The sequence below is a fragment of the Ambystoma mexicanum genome, chromosome 1p (assembly GCF_040938575.1).
Source record: "Ambystoma mexicanum isolate Mex_15411 chromosome 1p, UKY_AmexF1_1, whole genome shotgun sequence".
NCBI lineage: Eukaryota > Metazoa > Chordata > Amphibia > Caudata > Ambystomatidae > Ambystoma > Ambystoma mexicanum.
In genome coordinates this window covers 739,438,264-739,463,023 of record NC_090921.1, presented here as the reverse complement: position 1 = coordinate 739,463,023, position 24,760 = coordinate 739,438,264, and the positions used below count along the sequence as shown (strand labels likewise).

Sequence of the window (24,760 nt, the reverse complement as noted above, 5' to 3'; positions counted from 1 at the left end):
ACCCCAGAGGGTTCTACACTCAGGCAGTTAGAGCTCCCCTGCCTGGGTGATGGGGCCAGTGTTAAGTCCTGTCCACACTCTTGTATCTATCTTCATGTAACTATGTTTTAAGTACCTGTAATAAACCTAAGACGTAACCCCAAGAAGCCTGGAAGTCACTTTGTAACAATGGCGACGAGTTGGTCTTAAATTCAAGAACCTGCGTGTGAGAAACTGAGGAAGACTGAAGTAACCTGCTGCGGGGGTTGCAGGAAAGAGGTGGACAGAAGAAGGACAACACTGCCCCCAATACAAGTAAGACCCATCACCCAGGGCACCAAGGGGGAGGAGGAAGAAAGCCCCTAGTGATGAGGGATCAGCTACCATAAGGTGGAAGGAGTGCCGAGTCCAGGGGGGCTGGAGTGACTATCAGGGCCACATGAAGCTCAGGATAAGAGCTGTGCCCATGAGCAGAAGAAAGGGAATGTATCCCATAAACAGGTGAATGGCACATAGAAGAAGTAACATGAATTGAAGTGCCCCGAGGAGTAGCTGAGGTCGAGTGAATGAGAGTGACTCATCAGCGCAGTATAGAGCACAGAAAGGCGTGTCTGCACTCCTAGAGCAGATGTTTGAAGATCAGGTGGCCCCAGAAGTATGAAGTACAGGGGCGCGAAGCGTAGCGGATATAGTGAAGGAAGAATGGTACCTGTGGTGCTGATGTCTCGTTTGTGTGACAGTTGGGCGGAGTAGGAGCTCTGCTACCCTCCGCTTCACTTTGTGACTGATGACGTCACATTAGGAGCAGAGGGAGTCGGCGAAGCCGTGGAGCTCTGAGCTCTCATCGTTCCATGAAAGAAACCAGCTTGGTGCGTGGAAGACAGAGGACGACTTTAGAGTAAACGATCCGAAAGCGTCTTGAAAGCGTCACCATACGTGCTCAGGAAGAAGAACATTTTGGGGCGATAAGAGCCGTTGGTCGCATCCGTTTATCGCTGCGATGAAGGTGCGCACATTGGTTCAAGAAGTTTTTTTTTTCTCGAATGGCAGTAGAGGGGTAGGAGCTGCTTGTAGACTCGTGTCACAGTCTGCATATGCGGCAAATGAATACGTTGCTCGCCTGTCCATGATAATCGTCATAGCGCAGCAGTTCTAGTAAAGAAGATGACCTGTAAGCACAAGATGAAGATGAAGATGACGCCCACGTTATAGTACAGAGTGTCTGGAGCCATGAAGTCTAATATTGTATCCTTTCATGTGAGCATGTAAATTACTGTATATGGCATTTCATTCTTTGTGTAAGGTTTGTATATTGGAGGAAGTGTGGTGTTGGTAAACAGAAAACATTCGGTCAGTTGTGAGGTACCAGCATGAATGCAGGTGGCGTGTTATGGATATTCATGCTAGGCTGTTAGATAATGTAACGTTTTGTTAGGATTTTCAGGTTACGGTTGCAAAACACCCATGGACTCTTAGCTGAAACTTTAATATGCAAAGACAGTTTAACAGTTTGGAACTGGAATGGATGAGTTTGGTTATGGGTAAAGTTAAGTATAACCATATTTGAGGATTTTCAGGTAAAGACAAAGGTTTGCTATGGACTCTTAGGATGTTTTAGTAGGTCACGGCATTAGGTTGCTTGAAGGCAACATGGAGTTTTAGGAATTCCTAGAATGTTATAGTACCTGATTTGATGATTGTCAGTTCAAACGTTATAAGTTATGCATATAGAATATTACAATGCAAATTAATTTTAACTGACTCTGTTATGATATAGTGTAAAGTTAGCAAGAAGTGTGGTGTGAGTCAGAGAAGATGTGAGATGGGTAGCGCCCAGAGTGTGTATAGTATGTGGTTGAGTGCCACAATGGTGTTAGAAAGAGGTAGCGCCTCTGGTGTTAGTGTAAAACTTGGCTAGCATTGTTGTAAGTGCGTGAGTGTCACGCCGGAATTATGTGCCACGCTGCAATGGTTATAGGAAGGTAGCGCCTTTGCCAGAAATTGGAAGTTGAATAGGAGGTAGCGCCTCCGGCAGGAAGGGGTAGTGCCTCTGTATTTGGAGGTAGCGCCTCTGCTAGAAGCAGGACTGGAGGTAGCGCCTTCTGAAATAGGTTATTGGGAGGTAGCGCCTCCGGAAGAAGTGGGAGAGTGCCACTAGGGTTATAGGGAGTATAGGGAGGTAGCGCCTCCATCAGAAAGGGGTAGCGCTTCTGTGTTTGGAGGTAGCGCCTCTGCCAGAAGCAGGACTGGAGGAAGCGCCTGCCTCCACCAGAAATTTGAGGAGTTTGTTTGGAGTTAGCGCCTCTGCTAGTAGTATGAGGAGTTGTTTGGGGGTAGCGCCTCTGTTTGCAACAGTTTTGGGGGGGATGCCTCCTTTAGAAGCATAAGTGATTGTGGGTAAGTGCCACTGTGATTAGTGGGAGGTAGCGCCTCCGTCAGTGGTGTGTAGGAGTAAGATATTTGTTTAGAGCTGCACCTCTCTATAAAAAGGGTGTTCCTTTTAGTTTCCTTTTGTTGCCAGTGTGTTCTTTTATGCAGGATATGTATTGTGTTGGGTGTTGTCATACCCCTGGGTGCATGTGTATGGGTGTAGGGTATCCTTTTTATAAAAGAAGGGAGATGTGTTGTGAAGTGACTGTCTGTGTGTATGTGCAGTTTGGTAAAGGAAGGATATGTGTTGTGAAGTGACTGTCTGTGGGTGCTGTGAGCTGGTGATGTCATGTGAAGTGTTTCTGTGTTTATGTTGAAATGTTAACCAGAGGGTTCTACACTCAGGCAGTTAGAGCTCCCCTGCCTGGGTGATGGGGCCAATGTTAAATCCTGTCCACACTCTTGTATATATCTTCATGTAACTTTGTTTTAAGTACCTGTAATAAACCTAAAACGTAACCCCAAGAAGCCTGGAAGTCACTTTGTAACAATCCCCAATCCCATAGAGTGAGGAGACAAAAGCACTGGCACCGTTGCTGATGGTGCTGGTGCTTCTGTGACAGCTTTGCCTACCGTGACCGCTGTGCCTGGCAGGGTCAGACCTGCTGGGCACAGCGGCTCCGGCAGGCAAAAAAACGTAGTTTGCCAGTCTGGAAACAAGGGTGCCGGTGGGCTTACCGGCACCCTTATTTCCGGACCAGCAAACAAGGCATTAAATCATTATGTTTAGCTACTGTGGACTGGTACTACCTTATAGATTAATTTATAGCAGTACTTACCTTAACATTGTTTAAATTCTAAAGGGCGTTGTGTGTCCCTTGTGGACAATTAACTGTGATTGTATATGTGAGTATATTGATTTAATTATGTTTTAATGCTGTGACAAGGTCGGCTGCCTGGCTCTAGGGAACACAGAGGGGGTAATTCAAGGGGCTGGCTGCCTCCCTGAGCCAGAAAATGATAGGCCCAGGGGTGTAATTGGGGGGGGTGTGTCCTGGTCATCCTCCCTTGGTCCTGGCAGTTTTTTCCAACTACAGCGATGATGTGGTCTTGAAAGAGGGCCCTCCAGCTGGGCATCCCTTCTCCTAAAGCAACCCTGGCACACATGCCTCTATACAACGCCTCCATCAGCTCCTCAAGACATCTCATTAGACATGTTAGCCACTCTGCAAGCTTTAGTGACATAGCTCCAGCACAGATTGGCCAACCCTTCAGTGCCTCAGACACCTCAACCAAGCACATGTGGTACAGCTGCTCCCCCTCGCCCTACAAGGAACACCACCCTCCTGTGTCGGAACACCACCCTCCAATGCCAGTGCAGCTAACTGATATAGAATTGGAGGATGATGCACCCGGCGACCAGGCCTCCCAACACACACTTACATGGATGAGTTTGATAACATCATCCCGGCAGACGGTGAACTAGGCGACGTTCCTCTTAGGTATTCACAACCAGACAAAATTGGATCTTTCCACACCTTGATGTCCATGGTGGCAAAGATGTTTGTTCTGACCCATGAAGAGCAGAATAAGGACATCTTATTCTACCAGCGGTGAGACAAACACTGCAAATTTGTCATAGCTATACCCCTGCTGAATGATATCTGGCAAGACTGGTTGTTGACTATGACCAACCCTTCCACTGCTCCTCCAAAAAAGGAGAGTTTTGACAAGTATAGGGTCCTAGGCATCGCACCAATGTGTCTAAGGACTCGGCCTATTCCAGACTTGGTTGTGTTAGCAGTGGCCTGGAAATGCTCCGCCAGTCGTCCTTCCTGTTCAGTTCCCCTGGACAAGGAGGGAAGTGGATGCTTTTGGAAAGAAGATCATCACTACTGCTGCCACGACCATCAAAGCAGCCAAGGCCATGGCTATCCTGTCGCAATACGACCAGGAACTCTGGTTCAAGATGGGGCCCTTCTTAAATCTTCTCAGTTTATCAAAAACCAAGAGGCTTTTGCCCTTCTTCGTGAAGGAGAAGCAGCTTCGGACAACGCAATTTCTGTCAATGTGGACAATGTGTTTCGACAGGTGGGGAATGGCACAGTGCTTCGCAGGCAAGGCTGGCTCAAGGCTACCAATTTCCGGCCGTTCCATGGCATTGATCTGTTCAGTAAGAAGGTGGACGAGACATTGCAAATCATCAAAACCGACAGACACAGCCTGCTCTCTTGGCACATTACAGCAAAGGCGCCAGTCCGTGCGCTCTGGGAAAGTCTTGCTTCTCCGGAACTACACAAGACAATCAGCCTTAACTCCAGTCGTCATTCTACAAAGCCCCTTTGTTCTCAACACCAGACTCGTACAAGAATAAGCCCCAATTTTACAGGGGCACCCAACGCTGATGCGGCTCCTCACAAGCCAGGGGCCAACTGGCTAAACTAACCTGACCCACCTCGGGCCCATCCCTTCCACTTTTGCACCCCTGTGGGAGTAACACTGTTGCAGTTCATCCACGAGTGGCAGAACATCACCACCGACCAATAGGTGCTATCCCTCATTCAGCAGGGCCACACCCTGGAGTTCATCAAACGACACCAGCCATTCCTCTGTTGCAAAAAGGTGCAGAAGCACAAACATTTGCTACTGCAAGATGCAGAGTCTCAAAAAGGCGCCATAGAGAAAGTAACAGCCAAACAATGAAGAGATGGTGTCTACTCCAGGCAAAGAAGTCTGGGGGTTGGAGGCACATGCTAAACCTCTGGGCCTTAAATAAATTCTTTAAAGCTCAAATTTTCAGAATGGTAACCGTACAACACTTTTTGTTGTAGCTGGATGCCACTATTAGTTTAAGGCTTTACCCTTTGTACTCCGTTATGGCCCGAGGGTGATTACTAAGTCTCTTGCCCAATGGTGGCTCACCTGTGCTGATCAGCAGCTCACATTTACTGGTAACTAGATGACTGGCTGGTGCAGGCGGAATTGTGCTCCATGGCTGCACAGCTCACCGCAGCTCACCGCACAGACAATCCCATCTCAGCAATCTCTCTAATTGAGGGCACTCCTTGACACACTCTCTTGAAGGGGCGATTCCTTCAGAGGAGAGGGATCCAGCACTCTTCGCTAAGGTGCAGCTGCTCTGTTGCTGACTGTTTCTGTACGCATATTGAAATCCCTGCAGGGAATGATGTCTTCTTACACTCACCTGCTGCAGCACTGGAGGCTCCGCACGCAACCTCTTAAGGAGTTCCTCGATGCATGCTGGTGGTAGGTCTAAGGTTCCTTGGAGGATAAGATCACTGTCACTATCATGGTCCTGCGCGGAGGTAGCACGTACACCTACCTCCCCGTTGGGTCTTGGGGCCTGGAGTGTTAACAGCACAGGCTTCCTTGACCCGCCGGGGAAAGAGGGTTAGGGTCCGTTGGTTTGGATGGGTAGGGGGAATTAGGGAAACCGGGTAGAGGGGTAGGAAAAGAGCCTGGAAGGGGAAGGGAATGTTAGAGAGGAATTCACTGTGATACCCCTCCTGGGGTTCCTGAAGCAACTGGAGCTCCACCCACACACTCCTTCTCATGCGTACACAACCTTGGTTATTGAGCCCTAGCCTAGCTTAGTCTCAACTTTGTCCTCAAGCACTTGTGTGCACCTCTCACTCTTTGGCACTGATTGTTAGTCTCCACAACCTGCGCACCTATTGTCTTTATTACTCTGCAAATGACCTTACATTGCGTATTATTGAACATACCCATCAACAATCATACATTATTCATTCATCTATATATACTTGGTACTTCAAGAAACCAAAACAAAATGAAAGCACTTAGCTTCTGTCGTGCAGCGGTTGATTCTGTCATAAACCGACAAATGTTCTAGCCGTGCTGTGCGAACGGCGCTACAAGAAATCAATACATTAATGAGCGTGTATCATGGAATCTCGTACAACCTCATCTCCAGCTGCCTATAGCACGCAACATGAAGGGTTAATGGTGCTGGTGCCCCGGCTCGAGTTCCACTGAGGACTTCGGAAGCTATGCAGCATCAAGGTTAATGGTGCTGGTGCCCTGACTTGAGTGCCGCTAAGAAAGTCAACGTATAGTTGTCCAAGAACACCCTGCATGCAATATCCCAAACGCGCCAGAACACTGCTGATGTTTGCGCTTCAAAAACGTAACCAAACGTCAATCATTGCACTTATCTGAAGTCTTGAGCGGGGCCTGCAGTGTTCGCAGGCGGGGAATGGCCCCGCTGATGGCAGCCTGCTGGAGCCCGCCAAGACACGTCTTCTCTCATCAAGGTTCTCTAGCGCAAGCAGAGTTCTTTGTGCTCGCGGCGCGCATGCGCGGTTGATCGGGCATTGTCCTGATGCATCCCAGAGGCTTGTGGGCATGCAAGCCTTTTGGGAAATGAAGTCCTTTTGCTTCTTTTCTTGCTCCTAAGGCCTGTCAGGCTAGCTAGCCCATGCCAAGTCCTTTACCTACATGGGACACAAAACAATGTCCTAAAATAAAGGTGTTTCACCCTATGTTTATTGTAACTACACATTTGCCTCATATTGTCTATGGCAACCTGGCGCTGCATGCTTCCCCCTACTACCTGTGAGTTCTTGACAATCACTCTTTACACAACAATTCAGGAAGACGCTGCGCTGGTGGTCAGTTCAGGTTCACATTGTTCTGGATTCTACATTTGGACTGCCCCCTCACCAATTCACCATCACAATGGATGCCTCCCTGGAGGGCTGGGGTGTGCACTCTGGGGACGTGCATGCCAGGGCATCTTTTTACAGAGGAGGAGCGAGCTCTACATATTAATCTCCTGGAGCTGCATGCTGTCTTTTGGGCACTCAAGACGTTCCTTCTGCGGGTCAGAGGTCAGGTAATTCAGATTTGTACGGACAACACCACAACGTTTTATGTGCGCAAGCGGGGAGGCACCAGGTCTCTCTCCCTATCGGTAGAGGCACAGATGCTCTGGTACTGGGTGCTGAAACACCTCATGTTCCTCAATACTTTTCATCTTCCAGGCTTCCAAATCCCCATGGCGGATTCCCTCAGCAGGGAACTCCACTCCTGCCATGAGTGAGAGCTCCAGAAATTCTCAGCTACACCAGATTTTCCAACATTGGGGAACTCCGCAAATCAACTTTTTTGCCACTTATGAGAACAAGCATTCACCAGCAGATTCCTGCATCCGAAAGCCTGGCGGATGCTTTCACGTTCCCCTGGGAAGATCAGTTCCTGCATGATTTTCCCCCTGAAACTCCTAGAGGTGAGGTTATTAAGTTTCAGTGCAGAGTGATCTTAGTGACCCCTGTCTGGCCAAGACACTTCTGGTACTCTGACCTCCTCGCCCTCTCCTCCTCTACCCTGATGAGACTTCCCCCTCTGCACAATCTGCTTTCCAGGGGCAAGGATGCAGTCCTCCATCATGACCCAGCCTCTCTCAAAATGACAGCCTGGCTCCTGTGCTCCTAGAATTCTTCTCTATCCTACTGCCTCAAGACTGCACAGAATATCTGGTGGGGGCCCATGCCTCATCTACGCGCGCCTGCTTTAAGAGAAAACTGAAGCGTTTTACTACTTGGTCTAGACCACGGGACCTTGACCCTTTCACCATTCAGCAAAAGGACATTCTACCTTACCTGTTATCCCTGGTGCAAGCAGGTTTGCACATTCCTCTGTCAAAGTGCATCTGGCAGCAGTATGCCATTACAACCACTCTGCGTCCACACCTTTTCTTTGGTCTAATTGTCTGGTCAAGGAGTTCCTCAGGGGCCACTTTTGTTCTTTTCCACCTACCAGACACCTGGCACCAGCCTCGGAGCTCAATGTGGTTCTGTCCAGACTCATGAGAACTCCCTTTGAGCCAATGCACAAGACTTCACTCAAATGTATCTCTTGGAAGAATGCCTTCATAGTATCCATCACATCAGTGCGAAGGGTGGGCGAGGTCCAAGCTTTTTCCTGCAAGACACCCTACCTGACTTTCCAAGGTGGTTGTTAGGAGTGAGTACTTGCTTAGTCATGTCTGCCAATGTGGCACTGAATATAGTTCAGGCAATGTTAGGTTTACCATCTGTATAGCTTTGTTTGTTATGCTAATCACTGTGCATTGTCATGGGGTTCCATTTGTTAACATCCATGGAACCTGGAACCTCTGTGGAAGGCCTGTAGTGGGGGAAGGTTCCAGTGGAGACAGTTGATGGTGTGCTGAGCTGGGAGTCCCTTACTAATAAATCAGAGTTAGTTTCATCACTCACGTTTCCTCAGAGGCTTTGATCACAACAAGTGGTGATGAGGATGGGATGTTAACAAATGAGGTGGAGTTGGAAATCAAACAAATGGATCATCGAGAAAGTGGATGCCTCAGAGTGGGTCTGCCCAATTGTGTTGGTGAGAAAGCCAAATGGTTCTGTAAGACTATGCATTGATCTTCAAAATCTCAATAAGCATGCTGTAGCAGAAAAATGTCCTTTGCCCAGGATAGACGATCTATTGTCTGGTGTTGCTTGAGCAAAAATGTTTTCCATTTTAGACCCAAGGGCGGCAAATAGAACTTCACCAAGATTCGATGGACAGCCTTCATAACACCCATTGGCCTGTTCAGATACAGAAGGATGCCTTTTGGTCTGGTATCGGTGGCCAGTGTGTTTCAGAATGTAATGCATACATTTCTGGGCAATGAGAAGGAAGTACTGTTTTATCAGGATGATGTTCTGATGTGTGGCGGGTCAATGGAAGAACATGACAATCGGCTGAAATTGGTGCTTGAGATTCTGAAGGAAACTGGATTAACGATTGCAATGGATGTCAGGCTGGAGCCAGGCCACGATCACCTACATGGCCCTCAAGGGCCTCTCCATCTCCCCAAAGACCCACTTGGAGTCAGACTTGGCGCTTGTGGCACCAGACTCACTCACTCCCATAGGATAACATTGGGGATTGGACTTGTAGTGCATTGATGGGGACAAGATGGATGCCCCCACATATTTCAGTTCCCAGAACTGCATGTGCAGTCTAGTCTTTTGGGTGTGGTTCAGCCCAGAGACACCTGCGATACCCAGAGACTATTTAAGCCACGCCCAGGCTGAGAAGCATGCTTTGCGTTTTCTGCACCTGCAGCGTGACACTCACTGTGTTCGGATCGGTCTCCGGTAGGCCTGCATCTTTCTTCTGCGCTCAGCTCCTGCAAGAACAAGAACACCGTTAGGAACAGCCTTACCTTGCGGCGCTTCTGCCCATCATTCATCACTCCTTCTGTTCTTTGGGCATCTTCTGCGGTGTCATTCCCATCCCGGCATGCCGCTTCCTAAGGAAAAGGGAAAAGAACAGAAAAAAGGCATTAGTAAGCATTCAGCAAATCTTTGCTTATTTTTTAAAGACTGTATGAGCTTCAAACGCTTACCTGAATCCCAGCCACTCTGGGGGAACTCTGTCTCCAGAACTTCTCATCCATCTGCAAGAGGGAAAAGACACTCCAGGTTAGCGTGGAAACATCTAGAGGCGCTGCATGCGGTGCTTACTCACCGCATTTCTTCTTCATAACCGGCATCCACGCTGAAAACGTCACAGCACCTTAAAGACACAGAAAAAGAACTCAGTTCAATACAAATACAAAAGGGTTGCATCTCGCATCGCGCTCTCACTCACTTTCAGCGCTACTCATCTCAACAGCACGTCGCCATCCCTGGATGCCGGCCATCATCTAAGGAAGGAAAGGAACGAAGTTAGAGAACTTTTCAAAAGACTCAGTATACTTACCTGTCGGACTCTTGCCAGTGAAGTAACTAGGCAGCAACGAGCCTACATCAATCAACGTGCCCCTGTGCTGAAAGCAGGACGGAGAGCATACTTTCCAATAAAACAAGGTGAATGTAGATCAAAGGGAAGGGTTGGACCCCAGGGAAGAAGGGGTTCAAGCACACAGAGACAATAGGGAGTTAGACTCTACCAATCCTGTGTTTCAGGCCCAGTCTCCAGTCGAGTAGACTCCAGGGAAGGGTTCAAGGTCGTAAGAGGTCAGAACAGGTTGAGTGACGTCCCCGTGGATACCAGGTGAGCGTTACAATGGCTATGGTGTGAAACCTAAGTATGACACAGTGGGGGCAATTAGGAGAATGCCAGAACCAAAGAACAAGCGTGATGTGGCCTCGTTTTTGAGTCTATTAAGTTTTACAGCAGGTTTGTGAAGAAACTTGCTCACAAAATATAAGGAAGCTCACGAGGAAGGGTGTTGTGTTTGAATGGAGTGAAGCTTGTGCTGAGGAGTTTGAGGGTGTCAAACAGTGTATTGCCCAAGCACCAGTGTTGGCTGGATTTGTAGAGTATTGGAAGACTGCAGTATACACAGACGCGAGTGATAGCGGTCTTGGTGCAGTGTTGATGCAGGTGCAAGATGAGGAACTGGTAACCTTTGCATCAAGGATTCTTAAGGAAGTGGAGAAAATATACTCAGTGGTGCTAAAGGAGGCCCTGGCTTGTGGGTGGGCAGTCGGTAACTTCAAAATGTAGCTCTGCTCTGGGGACAGGAGTTTAGTGTGAGGATTGATCATAAACCACTGGTGAGTATTTTTAACTAGGGTGGATTAGAAGAAGTGTCAAGAAGAATCATGAAATGGGTCAGCAGTATGCAAGGATTACAGTTTCGGGTGGAACATATTCAACGGAGAAACAATGTAGTGGCAGATTCTTTGTCCAGATCAGCTGTTGAGTATCTGTTGGTGAAGATGACATTTCTGGCATATTTCAGGTGCAGGAGTGCATTAAACAAAAGGATTGGGATGAAGCTTGCGTCAAGGAATAGGTGTATCAGATGGTGTTGGAATTGGTGCGTATGAAATCCAATACATGTGGAGATGAGAATGTTAAGGAATACAGGAGAATAAGAAATGAATTGTGTGTGATGAATTCATACTTGTGCAGGGGTTACAGGCTGGCTGTTCCTGAGGAGATGAGGGTTTCTGTTACGGACCTAGTTCACAGAGGGCACTTAGGTTTGGCAAGGACAAAAGCGTTGATCAGAGCCGAGTTGTGGTGGCCTGGAGGCCATGGGGAAGGGGTTTTCTGATTGCAGAGATGGTGACGAGGCATTAGGGTGTGCAAGCCAACCATGAAGTTACATGAGAGTCTCAAGGTACCATGGGACAAGATTGCATTGGATTTGTTGAGTCCTTTCAATATCAGAGGGGCCATGGACACATATCTACTGGTGGGGTATCCAGTCATAATTTCGAATACAATATATTCGAAAGTAAAAATGTCGAAAATATTTAGTCGAAAAACAAAAATGTCGAAAAACAAAAATGTCGACTTTTTTTCGACTTTTTTCGATTTTATGTGTTAATAATAAATATTTTATTAAACTTTTTTTTTTAAATAATTAAAGGTATTTCCATGGGGGGTGGGGGTGATGGGGAGGATGGGGGGGTTGGGGATAGGGGTTTGGGATGGTTTTTTAAATAATTAATTAATTATTTAATATTATATTAAAGATTTTTTTTAAATAATTAAAGGTATATCTATGGGGGATGGGGGGATGGGGAGGAGGGGGGGGTTGGGGTAGGGGTTTGGGATGGGGGGGTTGGAGGGGGACCCCCCCCCCCATAATAAATGTTACTATCTGGGTAAAAAAAAAAAAAAAGTGTTTTGGGTTTTCAATTTTTTTTTCGACATTTTTTTTTCGAAATTATGACTTTTCCTATTATATGTATGTTTTTTCGACTTTTTTACATTCGACATTTTTTTTTCGCCATTTTTGCTATTCGACATTATGTTTTCGACTTTTTGTCTATAAACCTACTGGTGGTGATAGACATGTTAGTGACTGGAGGTTTGTATATTGAAAGATGTGACCTCTGGCAGCATCATCAGATTTCTGTAGCCATTGTTTTAGCATGAAGGATTTCCACCTAGGTGTCTGTCGGACAATGGTCCAGAGTTAGTATTTACAGAATTGAAAGCATTCTTGGAGAGGTATGGTATACAAAAAGTGAACACGCACGGCTTTGTATCATCCACAAGGCATGGGTGTGTGGAAAGATGTAATCGCACGTTGATGGATGTCATCAGGATTGCAGCGGCCACAGGTAGGAATTGGATAAGGGCTGTCATGGAGAGAACCTTTCAGTATAGGTTGGCTCTCCACACTGTAACAAGGGTGGCACTGTTTGAGGTTTTAAGAGTTAGGAAGCCCAATACACATTTGTGCCCGGGGTGGATGGGCATATTGAGATGTGAGAGAGTTAAGTAGAACCAATAAGAGAGATGTGTCTGTGTGGAGAGAAAGCAAAGGAGAAATTTGATGTTAAGAATTGTTGCAAATTGTTATGCGTATGCCCAGGTGATGTTGTGAAGTTGAAACTTCCTGTTAAAGTGAGGAAGGGAGATTCCAGGTTTTCAGAGGAAATGGAGGTGGTCAAGGATTTGGGTGAAACGATCATGGTTAGAGGTGGAGGTGTATGGAGTAAGGAGAGAATGGCTGTAATAAGGAGAGGGGAGCTGAATGGTGTTTGGTGGAAGGAAGGGAGGCGTTAGGAGTGCGTACATGCATAGTCATATCTGCTATCTTGGCACTTTACATAGTTCAGGCAATGTTAGGTTTAGCATCTGTATATCTTTGTTTATGTTATGCTGATCACTGTACATTGTCATGGTATTCCATTTGTTAACATCCATGGAAACTGGAACCTCTGTGAAGGCCTGGAGTGGGGGAAGGTTCCAGGTTCCAGTGGAGACAGTTGATGGTGTGCTGAGCTGGGAGGTCACTGCTCAGGAACTTAGTAATAAATCAGTTTGTTTCATCACTCACGTTTCCTAATAGTCATTGATCGCAACAGTGGTTCTATACACTAACCCGTCCTTTGTGGGCAAGGTTTCCTTAACATTCAAGCTCAATGAACCACTGGTGTTTTCGCTCTTCTTCAGAGCCTTGGTTTCTCCGGCAGAACGATCTTTACATTCCTTGGATATCATATGTGCTTTGAAGTACTACGTTGCTCACACAAAAACAATTAAAAAGACCTCAGCTCTTTGTGACATTTGGTCTCTATAGTACCGGCAAGGCTCGCTCCAAGTCTTTGATTGCCAGGTGACTTTCTTCTTGCATTTCTTTTGGTCATCATCTGGCTGGCAGGCCTCTCCCTTGCAGACCCAGGACTCATTCGACCAGAGCGGCAGCCACCACTAGGGCATTTCTCTCTAGGGATATTGTGGTAGAGATATGCAGGGCGGTGACCTGGAGGTCAGTGCACACGTTTACTAACTTTTTCACGCCGACAAGCATTCTGCTGCAGAGTCCAAACCCGGCCGGGCAATTCTGTAAACTGTTTGTAAGATCAGTGTCTCCTGTGGTAAGTGTTTTCTACATGGAGCTTACCTCCTCCCTTTTATGGTTATGTGGTACTGCTTTGTAATCTATTCACAGCATGTGAATCTATGAAAGATCCAATATTGGAGAAAGAATACGTTACCTGTAACTCCTGTTCTCCAGCATTGGTATCTTTCATAGATTCACATGTGACCCTCCCGCCTACCCCTCTGGCTCTTCTTGGCACATACTGCCACTTTTATGTGGGCTAAGCCAAAATCTGAAGATGGCCTCCAGGGGTGGAGCTAAGGGAGCCCTTTTCATTGGCTGTGGGCAGTATGACCCAAAATGACTGTACTAGAGCACTAAAGTGACTGATGTTTTTTCAGTTTGAATATAAACTGCTTGGAGCCACCAGGGTGCACGCAGCTGATGGCTGCCTTGAAGCTGTAGGTTGTGATCCATTTGGTCTAAAGGGGTTCCGAGCCCCCCGGACCCCTCCGATCATGGTTTGGATTCCAGAGGACGCTGGCGCAAGACGTTGTGGGCTTGCGGTCCTTTGGTGGCGAGAGTCCGGAGATAGCCGTACTGGCAGCTGCTCCTGTGGTGGACTGCCTCCCTGACCAGAGGAGAAGAACCGAGCGGGATCCGCGCTAGCCTGCATCGTGGAGGCTGAGGTGCGGGACCCCCGCTGCGAGGAGGTGCAGTCCGGGGCTGACCCACTGCATAATAGCAGTGCTTTGCTGAGCCTCATCAGGCCAGCTGGTGTGTGTTGACTTTGTAAATCAGGCACTGTTTCAGCTTCAAAGCTTGACCCTGACATCGGTGGTCCGGCAGAGAGGCCTTTAACATCTTCCACCAGAGCCCCTGTAGCAGGCCTGAGGAGGGCCCTAGGGAGTACCGCTGGGGGGAGTAGCAAGGTGGCTCCTCCTGCTGCTGAGGATTGCAAGTATGCACTCAAGGCACCAGAGCTCAAGGTGCGAGGGAAGGGCCACTGAGGAGGCCCGGGGCAGTGTGATTGTCCTGGAGTGGCTAATAGGAGGGAAGGCTCCTTTTGATGTGTCATTAGGCCTGTCCCTTCTTCAGTGTAGTGAGCGGGGCGTGATAGCGGCTGGGCCCCACGGCAACCTGGAATTGTCATAGTGCCTGCCAGCGGGAGCTGACACACGGACCCGCAGGGTAGAGAGGAACTCCTGACACAAGCCCTGATGGGCTGAGGGTGCCACATGGGGAGTTAAGGAGCTGCACGCAGTAAAGTCTGGGGGAGACGCAGGAGGAGGTGGGAGAAGTGCCCTGAGCGCCGGCTCACCCAAGGCGGCTGCCCCTGGCTGCCGGGGGAAGGAGCTCCTACACCTCTACAGTAGTCACTACTCCCTGGCATTGGAGTTCCCATTGCCACAGGGGGGAAGGTGAAGTGATCCGGGATACATTAGGAGATCTGGAATAAAGGGCTGTGTACCCTGGCTCCTGTGGTGGGAGGAATGCCACTCTTTGGCGATGCCCCCTGCAAATAGCCCTCAGCGGTGGTGTGCAGTGTCGCCTGGTCCTGGTGGGGGGGTGTGGTGGTGCTGTCCTCTGACGCCGGTGGCACACGCATTGGGGTGGTGGGCTGGCAACCCAGGGAAGCCCTCAAAGGCCTACCTTGTAGAATACCCAGAATGCTGAGGTTGGTTGGGGGCTAGGGTCCCTGCCGCAGCATTGAGGCGATGGAAAGCACAGAAGCAGATCCCACTGGGAGCAGGTCTGACTTGGGAGGCTCCCTGCAACAGTTTAAATCTCAGGGCACAGTGACAGGGGATACTTCCGGGGGGGACCCTCTAGCGAAGCCATGGCCAAGGACTCGGTATCAATAAAGAAGGACATAGCAGAGTTTATGGGGTGAATCAGGGGTATCCGCGTAGACCTTGGTCAGAGGCTGGACAAGATGGATCAGCGGATGGACTCCATCGATGATGGGATACAAGAGCTGGAAGCGAACCAGTCTTCCGTGGCACCCTGGATATTGAAACTGATATGCGACACTCCCTCAAAATGGATGGCGGTGCAACAACCTTTTGGTTTTTCAATTTCCTAGAAAGGGAGGTGGAGACCAAGAGGGAACTTAAGAGATGCATCCTGAAGGTGTTGCGCGCCTTGTTTTGGAATGGCACCGTAGATGAGCCCACCATGGATCAAGCCCAACAGGCGGGCGGAGGGGGCAGAGGGCCTAGGACAATACTTGCCCACTTCTGTTATTATGCAGAGAAGGCAAAAATCCTCAAAAAACCGAGGAAAGGGGGTCCGTTTGACTATGGTGAGGCCCGGATTACAATCTATCAGGATCTTTCTGCATTCACGCTGTCGAGAAGGAAACTTTGTGGCCCCCTCACTTAATGGTTGACTGAGAAAGGTGTGTGGTATCGCATGGGTTCCACTTTTCAATCTCCGTTGAATATGAGGGTCATAAGTATAGGTTGGTGACGGAAGAAGACATTCAGAGGGTCTCAGAAGAGCTCAGGGAGACCAATGACAGCGGGCAGGAGGCTCTGGAGAGGCTATGGGAGCTTTGCTGAAGCCAAAGGCAACAAGGGACTGATGGAAAATTCTGGGGAAAAAAATACTATACCCCTACCACGGGGAAGAAAGGAGTGTGTCACCAGAACTAATTTGGTAAATTCCCATAGAGTGCTTGGATATGGCAGCCTGCGATAGGGGGGGCCTGCCGTGTCCTAGGTGTCACTTCCAGGTGCAGGGGGTTGTTGGGGGAGGTGGGAGGCGGTGATGGACTCAATCAGTTGTGGTTGTGCGCAGGAGGGGAGCTCAGAAAACCTGGGGTTTCTTAGGGCTGGACCGGTTGGCTTAGACGTCTGGTGATCTAATCCTGGTCAGTGGTGGGTGGGCATACAGAGTTGGATGCTCTGCAAAGAGGAGAAGGGAGCAGAGGGGGAGTTTGGTTGATTGTAATATGTTTTCAGTTGGTTTTAGTGTTTCCATGGGTTAGGTTTGTTGTGCACCATGGTGCGTTCGGGTTACTGCTTTTGTGCTTGATCAGGTTGGGGGTTCTCAGCGACTGCTTTTTGTTTTGGATGGGCAGGAGAATGAGTCCTAGGTCCTGGATGTGACTTGGTGATTGGCTCCCTCAACGTGAGAGGGCTTACCTCTCCGGCCAAAAGATGTGTGGTCTTGCAAGAGTTCCAAAGAGCTAGACTGGACCTTCTCCTCTTACAAGAAACCCGTTGGCATCATGGTAAGGAGCCACGCCTAAGAGCAAGAATGGTAGGGGATGTCTTTGTGGCATCTAGCGAGAGCAGGTTGAGGGGGCTGGCAATACCTGTCTCGGCTCGACTGAGATTTATGGAGGAGGAGGTACTGAGAGATCGGAATGGGTGATTTGTCTTCATCAAAGGGGCCCTAAATGAAAGATCACAGGGGCTCAGTCTTTTGCCCTTACTCTGAGAAATTGAGTTTTGGGAGGGTGTGAAGGTCCTGTTTGTGGAGGTTCGTCTAGTCGCAGGGGGTGATTTCAACATGGTGCTTGACCCGGTAAGAGCTACCAAGAGGCTGGACGGGGCGGCGGAGCACTGTTTGACTCACTGGTATGGATTCCAAATGCTTTAGGAAGGGGAACCATGGCCTCGGTCTCATTGACTCCTTTGTTGCTCGGGTCGAGGGGGATAAGCCTTTCACGTTCTTTTCACCTGTGCACAATTCTTATTAACTTATAGACTTTATACTGGTGGATAGTGAGTTGATGGCCCAGGTCAGACTCCCAGGTGCTCCCTGTTCCGTGGTTGGATCATGACCTTGTGAGGATTTCTGTTGGGAACGGTCTTCCTCAGAGGCCTTCGGGGGCGGGGGTTGGCGGTGCAATGACTCCTTACTTCATGATAGGGACTGGCCCAGTCTCTTCTCATCAAGATTAAAGACCATTTCACTCAGTGTCAATGGAGAGGTTAAGGTGCACTCTCTATGGGAGGGGTTCTAGGCCATGTTACGGGGGGTATTGATTAGAATGTGGGTCTCAGAAAAACAAAGCAAGGAAGGAACAGGAGGAATAGCTCAGGAGGAAAATTGGGGAGATTCAACCGGGAGGGCCCGAGGGTACACACCTTACCCCGGCTAAATCCAGTAAGTTGAGATTCTATAAGCCAAAGCTCAATGCCATCATCGTTCAAGACATGGAGAAGAAATTGTTATTTCTAAAACAAAAATATCACGGGAAAGTGGATAAAGTAGACAAAATTTTGGTATGACGGTTGAGGGAGGAGAAGAATAGGAAAGCAGTCGGCGCCCTTAAATCAGACGAGGGGTCTGTTGCGTATGATTCCGTTAGCATAGGGAGGGAGTTTGTCAAATATTACAGGGAACTGTACACATCGGAATATGCAGAGGATGACCCGCATATTGCTGCTTTCCTGGACTGGTTTCCTCTCCCGGGTATTCCACTGGAAGTGGCCGACAACTTCAATTCGCCCATCTCCCAGGAGGAGGTTATACGAACTATCCAGGGGATGAAATCGGGCACAGGGCCCAGGAGCGATGGATTCTCCATGAAATTTTACAAAATGTATAGCTCTGCTTTAGCCCCTTACTTGGTGCGAGTTTTCAATGTGGTACTAACAGGAGACTCCCTGCCGAGCGCAATGATGGAGGCAATTATAGTGACCATCCACAAAGAAGGAAAGGACCCGACACGTTGTGCTTCCTATCTCCCAATCTTGCTGTTGAATAACGACGTTAAGATTCTAGCAAACATTTTGGGGAGTAGGCTGGAGGGAATGCTTCCGTCCCTCCTCCATGGGGATCAGGGGGCGGCAGGGCTCCAATAATATTAAAAAGACAATCTGTTGCGTAGCGACCAGGCTAGCAATAGTGAAGCGTGTCTGATTTCGATAGACTCGGAGAAGGCCTTTGACAGGGTGGAGTGGCCGTTTATGATGAAGGTCCTGGGGAAAACTGTATTAGACGCCAATTTCTTTACATGGATGGAACCTCTGTATAGGGCGCCCACGGCAAGGGTGCAAGTCAATGGAGAGCATTCGGACTCCTTTAGGTTATGGCGAGGAACACGAAAGGGGTGCCCTCTCGCTGTTACTGCACACGCTAGCCATGGAATCGCTGGCTGTGTCAATTATAGCAAATCTATTGATCGCAGGCATTCATTGTGGAGAGGTTGAGTTTAAACTGTCCCTCTTTGCCGATGACATCCTGGACTATCACACCAATGTAGGCTCCTTGCTCCCAGAATCGCTAGCACAAAACTCTAGATTTGGCCGTCCTTCCAGTTTACAAATCAGTGTAGACAAGTCATGTATCCTGCCCATGGGGTATGGAGGGGTATACCTTAGAGACTCAAACTAGATTAATGATTATGAGATAGAAAAAACAATGCATGCAATATTTGGGAGTCTCCTTGACGAGGGATCTTAAGTATCTGGCAAATGCTAACAGTGACCCCCTGGTAAATAAAATCATGGAGGAACTTAAGCGCTGGGTGTCCCGGATCCTCTCTTGGTACAGGCGTATGACTTCCAATAAAATGAAATTCTTCCTCGTCTTCTTTACCTATTTTCTGCCCTCCCGACCAAAGTACCGGAAAAATTCCTTAGCGATCTGAATAGCGCGCTGAGTAGATTTGTGTCAAAATAAGAGAGCGAGAGTGAAAATGGCTACCCTCACCCTCCTGCGAGATCTGGGGGGAATTGGCATGCCAGATTTCTACCTGTAATATAAGGCCGCCCAGTTGCGGGTCATGTTGGAACACATGAGGGAGGACATGAGGACCTACTGGACATACCTGGAGCATCTAGCAGTGCACCCACTGAAGGTGAGAGATTTCCTTTGGGCCCTGCACAAATACATCCCCTCTGGGACGCCTGGAAAAATAACGGGACGAATAGAGCAGTGTCCTCTTGGCAGTCGCCTATGTCATCAGTGTGGGTACCCCCGTTTGATTTACCCCACCAGTGGTTGAGATTCTCCCAACATTGGTCGGATAGGCGTTTAGAAAGGACAGGCCAGTTATTCAAGGACGGTGGTTTTATGGACCTTGTGGGGGTTTGCGAGGTGCTGGGTAAGGACACAGTCACGATTTTGATTATTTGCGGCTTAAGGGTATGTTCACAGATCAGCGATGGGGTGACTCGTTGGCCAGAAACTTTACCCTGTCTGAGAAAGTTCTTGACTCCTCCACTACTCAGAAGGGTATTCTCTCAAGTATATATGTGGTCCTATGTGGCAGGGAGACAAACATTTAAGAGATACTGGGTTGGTCTTGTGGGAGCGGATATAACCGACAAAGAGTGGGCAAAGATCATCAGGGTGACATTCATTGGAACCTGTTTACCTACACAATGGAACATAACTATAAGATGTTGCAGGGGTGGCATAGAAATCCCTTGAAGATCTCAAGGATGTTTCCAGGGATTCTATGTGATTTTACAGATGATTTTCTTATTCAAGGTATTTTTTACTGAAACATTTTTACTGAATTTCTTGAATTATTTTTTATGGGGGGACGTCTTCCCATGTTTTTGACGCCCGCCCAACTCCCTCCCCACCTGTTTTAACCCTTTACCCTCTCCATCCCCCTATATATATATATATAGATGGCTCTGGGGTGTCCAGCAAAGAGTACGGAGGAATATAGATTCCCCAGATGTGGGGGGCAATGTTTAGGGCAGGGAGATAGGCGATAGCCCAGAATTGGAAGGGTGGGAGAGTGCCCAGAAAACTTTAGGACATGATGCTCATGGAGAAACTTACAGCATTGATCAATGACCATTTGGGTTCCTTCTGGGAGGAATGGGAGCCTCTGGTATCTTAGTGGGAGGGAGACTGCACAGCTGCTACTTGAAGGGGAATCGGATGAGAGGGCACTGGCATAAAAAGATGAAGGGGTAGCCAATCCATGTACTTTACTAGGTTCTGTTTGTTGTCCCCGAGTCTCTGTCAACCTCCGTTTGTACCATTATTTGACCCGACACACTGGTAAAGAGAAAGGGGGACGGAGAGGCATGGAGGTGTTATTTTGGAATATTTCATGGTGTTGTTGATGTTTGTTTTTTATGTTTGAATGCAGATAAAAATGAAAGTTTAAAAAGAATATATAAATTGCTCTGTTACCGAGGAATCATCCAGCAGAGCGGACTACAGCGTGACTGACGGACTACAGCGTGACGGGGACATCGAGTAGTACTATCAAATCTGCTTGAAAACGCAATGGACATCTCCGCCCGTTATTGATGACATTAAAGCATTTGAAGGCTTACAGGAAGTCAGTACGGACAAATGCTGGTTTCTTTCAACCAAGTGTAGCACTCCATTTTTGGAGACCCTTTGAAGTGCACAAACTATGAATAAGGTGCCACGCTGAGCATCCCAGAAAATGTACTTTGAATGAGGTTTTGTGCAGACGAAATTAAATTTCACCAGCACGGCTGCATAACCACAGAGGGTCAGTGGTGGTGTGCATAAAAAGCCAGTAAGAGCGAACTAAACCTCTGAAGACTGTGGAATTGGAATTGAGACAAACCATCCTTATGTCATCTGACTATAGTGAACTGAGGCCGAGCCCCATGAAAAGAACACGAATATGTCCACAAAGATTCATACTCTTTGTGATCTGAAAATGTATGTGGGTCACTAGTTACATAGGCTATTGTATGTGTATTGCCCCTGAAGAAGTTCGTAATAGTGAAGGGCCAACATATAGGTAACGAAGATGTTGGGTAACATTATGAGCACTAATTGTTTACAAGCTCAAGTCACCTTTTTGGGACGCACTGGCCACTTATCAAGCACAGATCACTTTTTGATGTTTTTAATCATGTATCGGATGCTAAACTGAATACATTGAATTGTTGAATTATGTATATTAAATCCTAATGTCAAGGTTGTATGTTCCTTTTTTATGTAGGTGCTCTACTGTAGCATTCTTGCTTAGGGTTTAATTAAATCCATCCTTTCACATGAGTTCCCATCTACCCAATGAATACCATAGAGTTAGAGGGTGAGGACCTTAAAGTGTGTTTTGTGCCGAGGATACCAATGCTGGAGAACAGGAGTTACAGATAAGTTGTGTATTCCTTCCCTGCTCCCTTCTGCTTGCTCTCTCTATGCCCTGCACTCTGATTGTCTCCAAACTCCCCCACCTACCTCCAGAACCAGACTCTTTTTATACTCTGGGCAGCAGGCTAGGTTTGATAATGGGTAAGCTTGGGCACTGGTGTGGGCCCATCAGGGAAGTTTGAGGTTTGGTCCCTATTGTTCGGCCCCTTCCCCACCCATGGGACAATTTTGAATGTGTTTGGTGTTTATTTCTTCTTGCAGCTCTTTCTTTGGTCAGCTTGCTACCTGTTTGATCTATTGTTGCGATGGAGTCTCAGAACTAGAAAATGTGGTTGGTGACATTATTAATACAATGTTAATTCATTAAGAAAATTGTTTCTAACTGATGCTCCTTTGTTTTGATTTCAGAAAAGAGACGATAAAACTTTAAAGACATCAACAAATCAGCAACCTGCTGAAAAAAAAGCAACAGCAGAAGGTGAAAAATCGGCCTCTAGTCCTCAAGTGGATGCGCTAGTGGCACGCTTGCCTCCACTCCGGCCTCGGATGACTTCTGCAGAACAAACTATAGGATGCTGCACTCTTGTTCAGACTCCTGCAACTGTTTTTGGGTCGAATCTCACAGCACCACCCCTCAGGAACTCTGTTCAGATATCCCCACTGCCCACTTCTATTCTTCCCCTCAATGTGCCAACCGGTCCAAACGGGTCTGGACTCATCAGCTTGCAGAAAGCAGTTCCTGTGATCAATGTGATTCTGCCAACCATGCCAACGGGCGTTGCAGAAATACAAATCCACCCCACTGGAACCACGGGTGAAATGGTTGGAATTGGGCAGAGTGGTGGAACTCTTCCAAGTCAAACTCTTGATAACCAAAAGAGCACTGCTACAAAGCGCCCTTTGGAGCAACCCATCGCAGCCGAAGAGGTTCACGATGCAGCCTGCAAGAAGAGGCGTGGACGCCCACGAAAGTTGCCAGGCGACTCTGCAGCGGACACTTTGCCTTCGCCCTTAGATTCAGAGAAGAGCACAGTTGTTCTTCTGGAGGGACTAGAAGGATCCAGCATTGTGCGCAGAGAAGAACGCCCCATGGATGAGACTGCCAAGGCGACAGAACTGAAAGGATCGTGCAGTGTATTGAAAATGGACATTCCCAGAATGAGCTTAACCTGTGATGCAACACCATCCCATGCAGCTAGGGTGGAAGCCAGCTTGCAGATGGAGGCTCCTTCTATCACGAATACATTGTGCATAAAAGAGGCAGTGAAAATAGACAGTGGGCCACTGCCCAATATATACGATAACTGTAAAGAAACTCCTCCTGGGCCCAATCCTTCTGTAGCCCGTCCCTCTACTCACAGCCCTCCATCTGAAGAAACTACAAAGTCTTCCTCCCTTCCCGGCCTTTCTAAATGCAGTATGGAATGCAGGGGAAGTACGGCAGAAATAAATCTAACTCATCGTGTATCAGATGCGATAAGCAGAGACATGAGCACAACTGCCCCTCGTGTCATTCATACCAAAGAAGAGTTGGCATCAACTTCCCAAGTCAGTGTGATCCAGGATGGCAGGCATAGCATGCAAAAGTACATTTTGGGCTTTTCCCAGGAGAAAGAAAGTGGCAATGTCCAAAGGCCTATGATTCAGAAAGCAACAGAAATCATCCCATCGAAGGACAGTGAAACCCTTGCGACAGATGGGGTGTCTAAGACGACAAGCACTCCTCAGGAATCTTCAAAAGCAGCAATGAGTGCTAAAACACCATCATCAACAAGTGTCTTGACTTGGGGGGTGCCACCTTCCAAGGCACGTGGGGACCGCCAAACTGTCCTCTATGGTCATAGACTTGCGTCTGACGACCCATCTGGCCAAAATACCTAAGCATACGAAAACTGGCAGGAATCCACAACCCCAGAATAAGACTTTTTCTATTCATGTGTCATGTATGTGCTTAACTATTAAACCAGACATATTACATGGGTTTTAATTAATACAGTTTAAATATTGTATTTGCCCCTCAAGTTCTCGCTATTACACTTTATTAGACCCACTCTTATCCCAATGTATATGGCAGTTTAGAATGAACTGCCGACAAATGTTCTGTGAATAACAGACGGCCCCTCACCCTTTTCACATACCAAAGTCGTGTGTTGCTTCCAGTTTCAGTGTTACTCGTAGCCCTGTTTTTAGAGGAAAGTGGTGCTACAATTCTGTACAGTATTTGCAGAAGCATTTTTCTTCCCATTTTAATTTTAATGAGCTTTCACTTGGAAAAAAATAGGAAAATATCTTACGATTCCTGGTAAAATAGCTTTTGTTAGCGCATGACTCCATTTGCCTCAAGGTAAAGGGTATACATGGGCGTCTTTAATCCAAGCCATTCTGTGAGCAAGTCTTCTAGAATTGTGGGTGTTGGCAGAGGTATGGGTGCTGGGGGAATGAACTTAGCAATACAGTTTTAGCTCTTCCATTTTGAAGACATCTTAAGTCATGTCTTTTTTACGTATGGAAAAATGCAGTGTACGCCCTTCAGCAGAGAGACTTGCATGACTTACTCATATCATGGAGGTGAAATGGGTATTGCTGTCTGTTTTATCAACCAAGGAATTTAAAATCTGACAAAAGTATATTTTTCACTTCTATAAAAACGATTTGAGCTGCATTTGCAGTATGCTTCTAGTATTTTGACCGATTTTCCAGATTGCATAATATTGCTTCTTGTTAACATTACAAAGGTCTGAGATTGAAGGCAGTGTATCGTTCATAGTCGTACGTTGTGTTGCCTTTCCCCAATTAGTTTTACACATCCGGACCATAGAGATGGCACCCGTGCATGCATTAGCTCCACAACATGTCACATAAAGCGAGCCAATGCATGGAACTTACCCAAGCCTGGATCCACTCCCTTACATCATCCTGGTCCTCAATACTTTTCTCCGCATGAAAGTGACTGCTGTGTTTCTCACAGAGTGCTGATTTCTCCCTGCACGCAAATCTTCCCATTTAATAAGCACCAACCATATTGGTTCTGTTTTTATCAACGAAAATTGCACTGTG

At 47.6% G+C, this 24,760-nt stretch overlaps 1 protein-coding gene across 6 annotated transcripts in view; it reads left to right on the top strand.

Annotated features, from left to right (window-relative positions):
• The window catches only part of RFX5 (regulatory factor X5), a 325,165-nt gene extending 301,471 nt beyond the window's left edge, over nt 1-23,694 (top strand). For all 6 annotated transcript variants that reach the window (XM_069650280.1, XM_069650276.1, XM_069650282.1 and 3 more), the window contains one exon: nt 22,112-23,694. In XM_069650280.1, the coding sequence (XP_069506381.1) occupies nt 22,112-23,584 (1,473 nt within the window). In that variant the 3' untranslated portion in view covers nt 23,585-23,694. The remainder of the gene's footprint in view (nt 1-22,111) is intronic.
• The last annotated feature ends 1,066 nt before the right edge of the window (nt 23,695-24,760 follow it).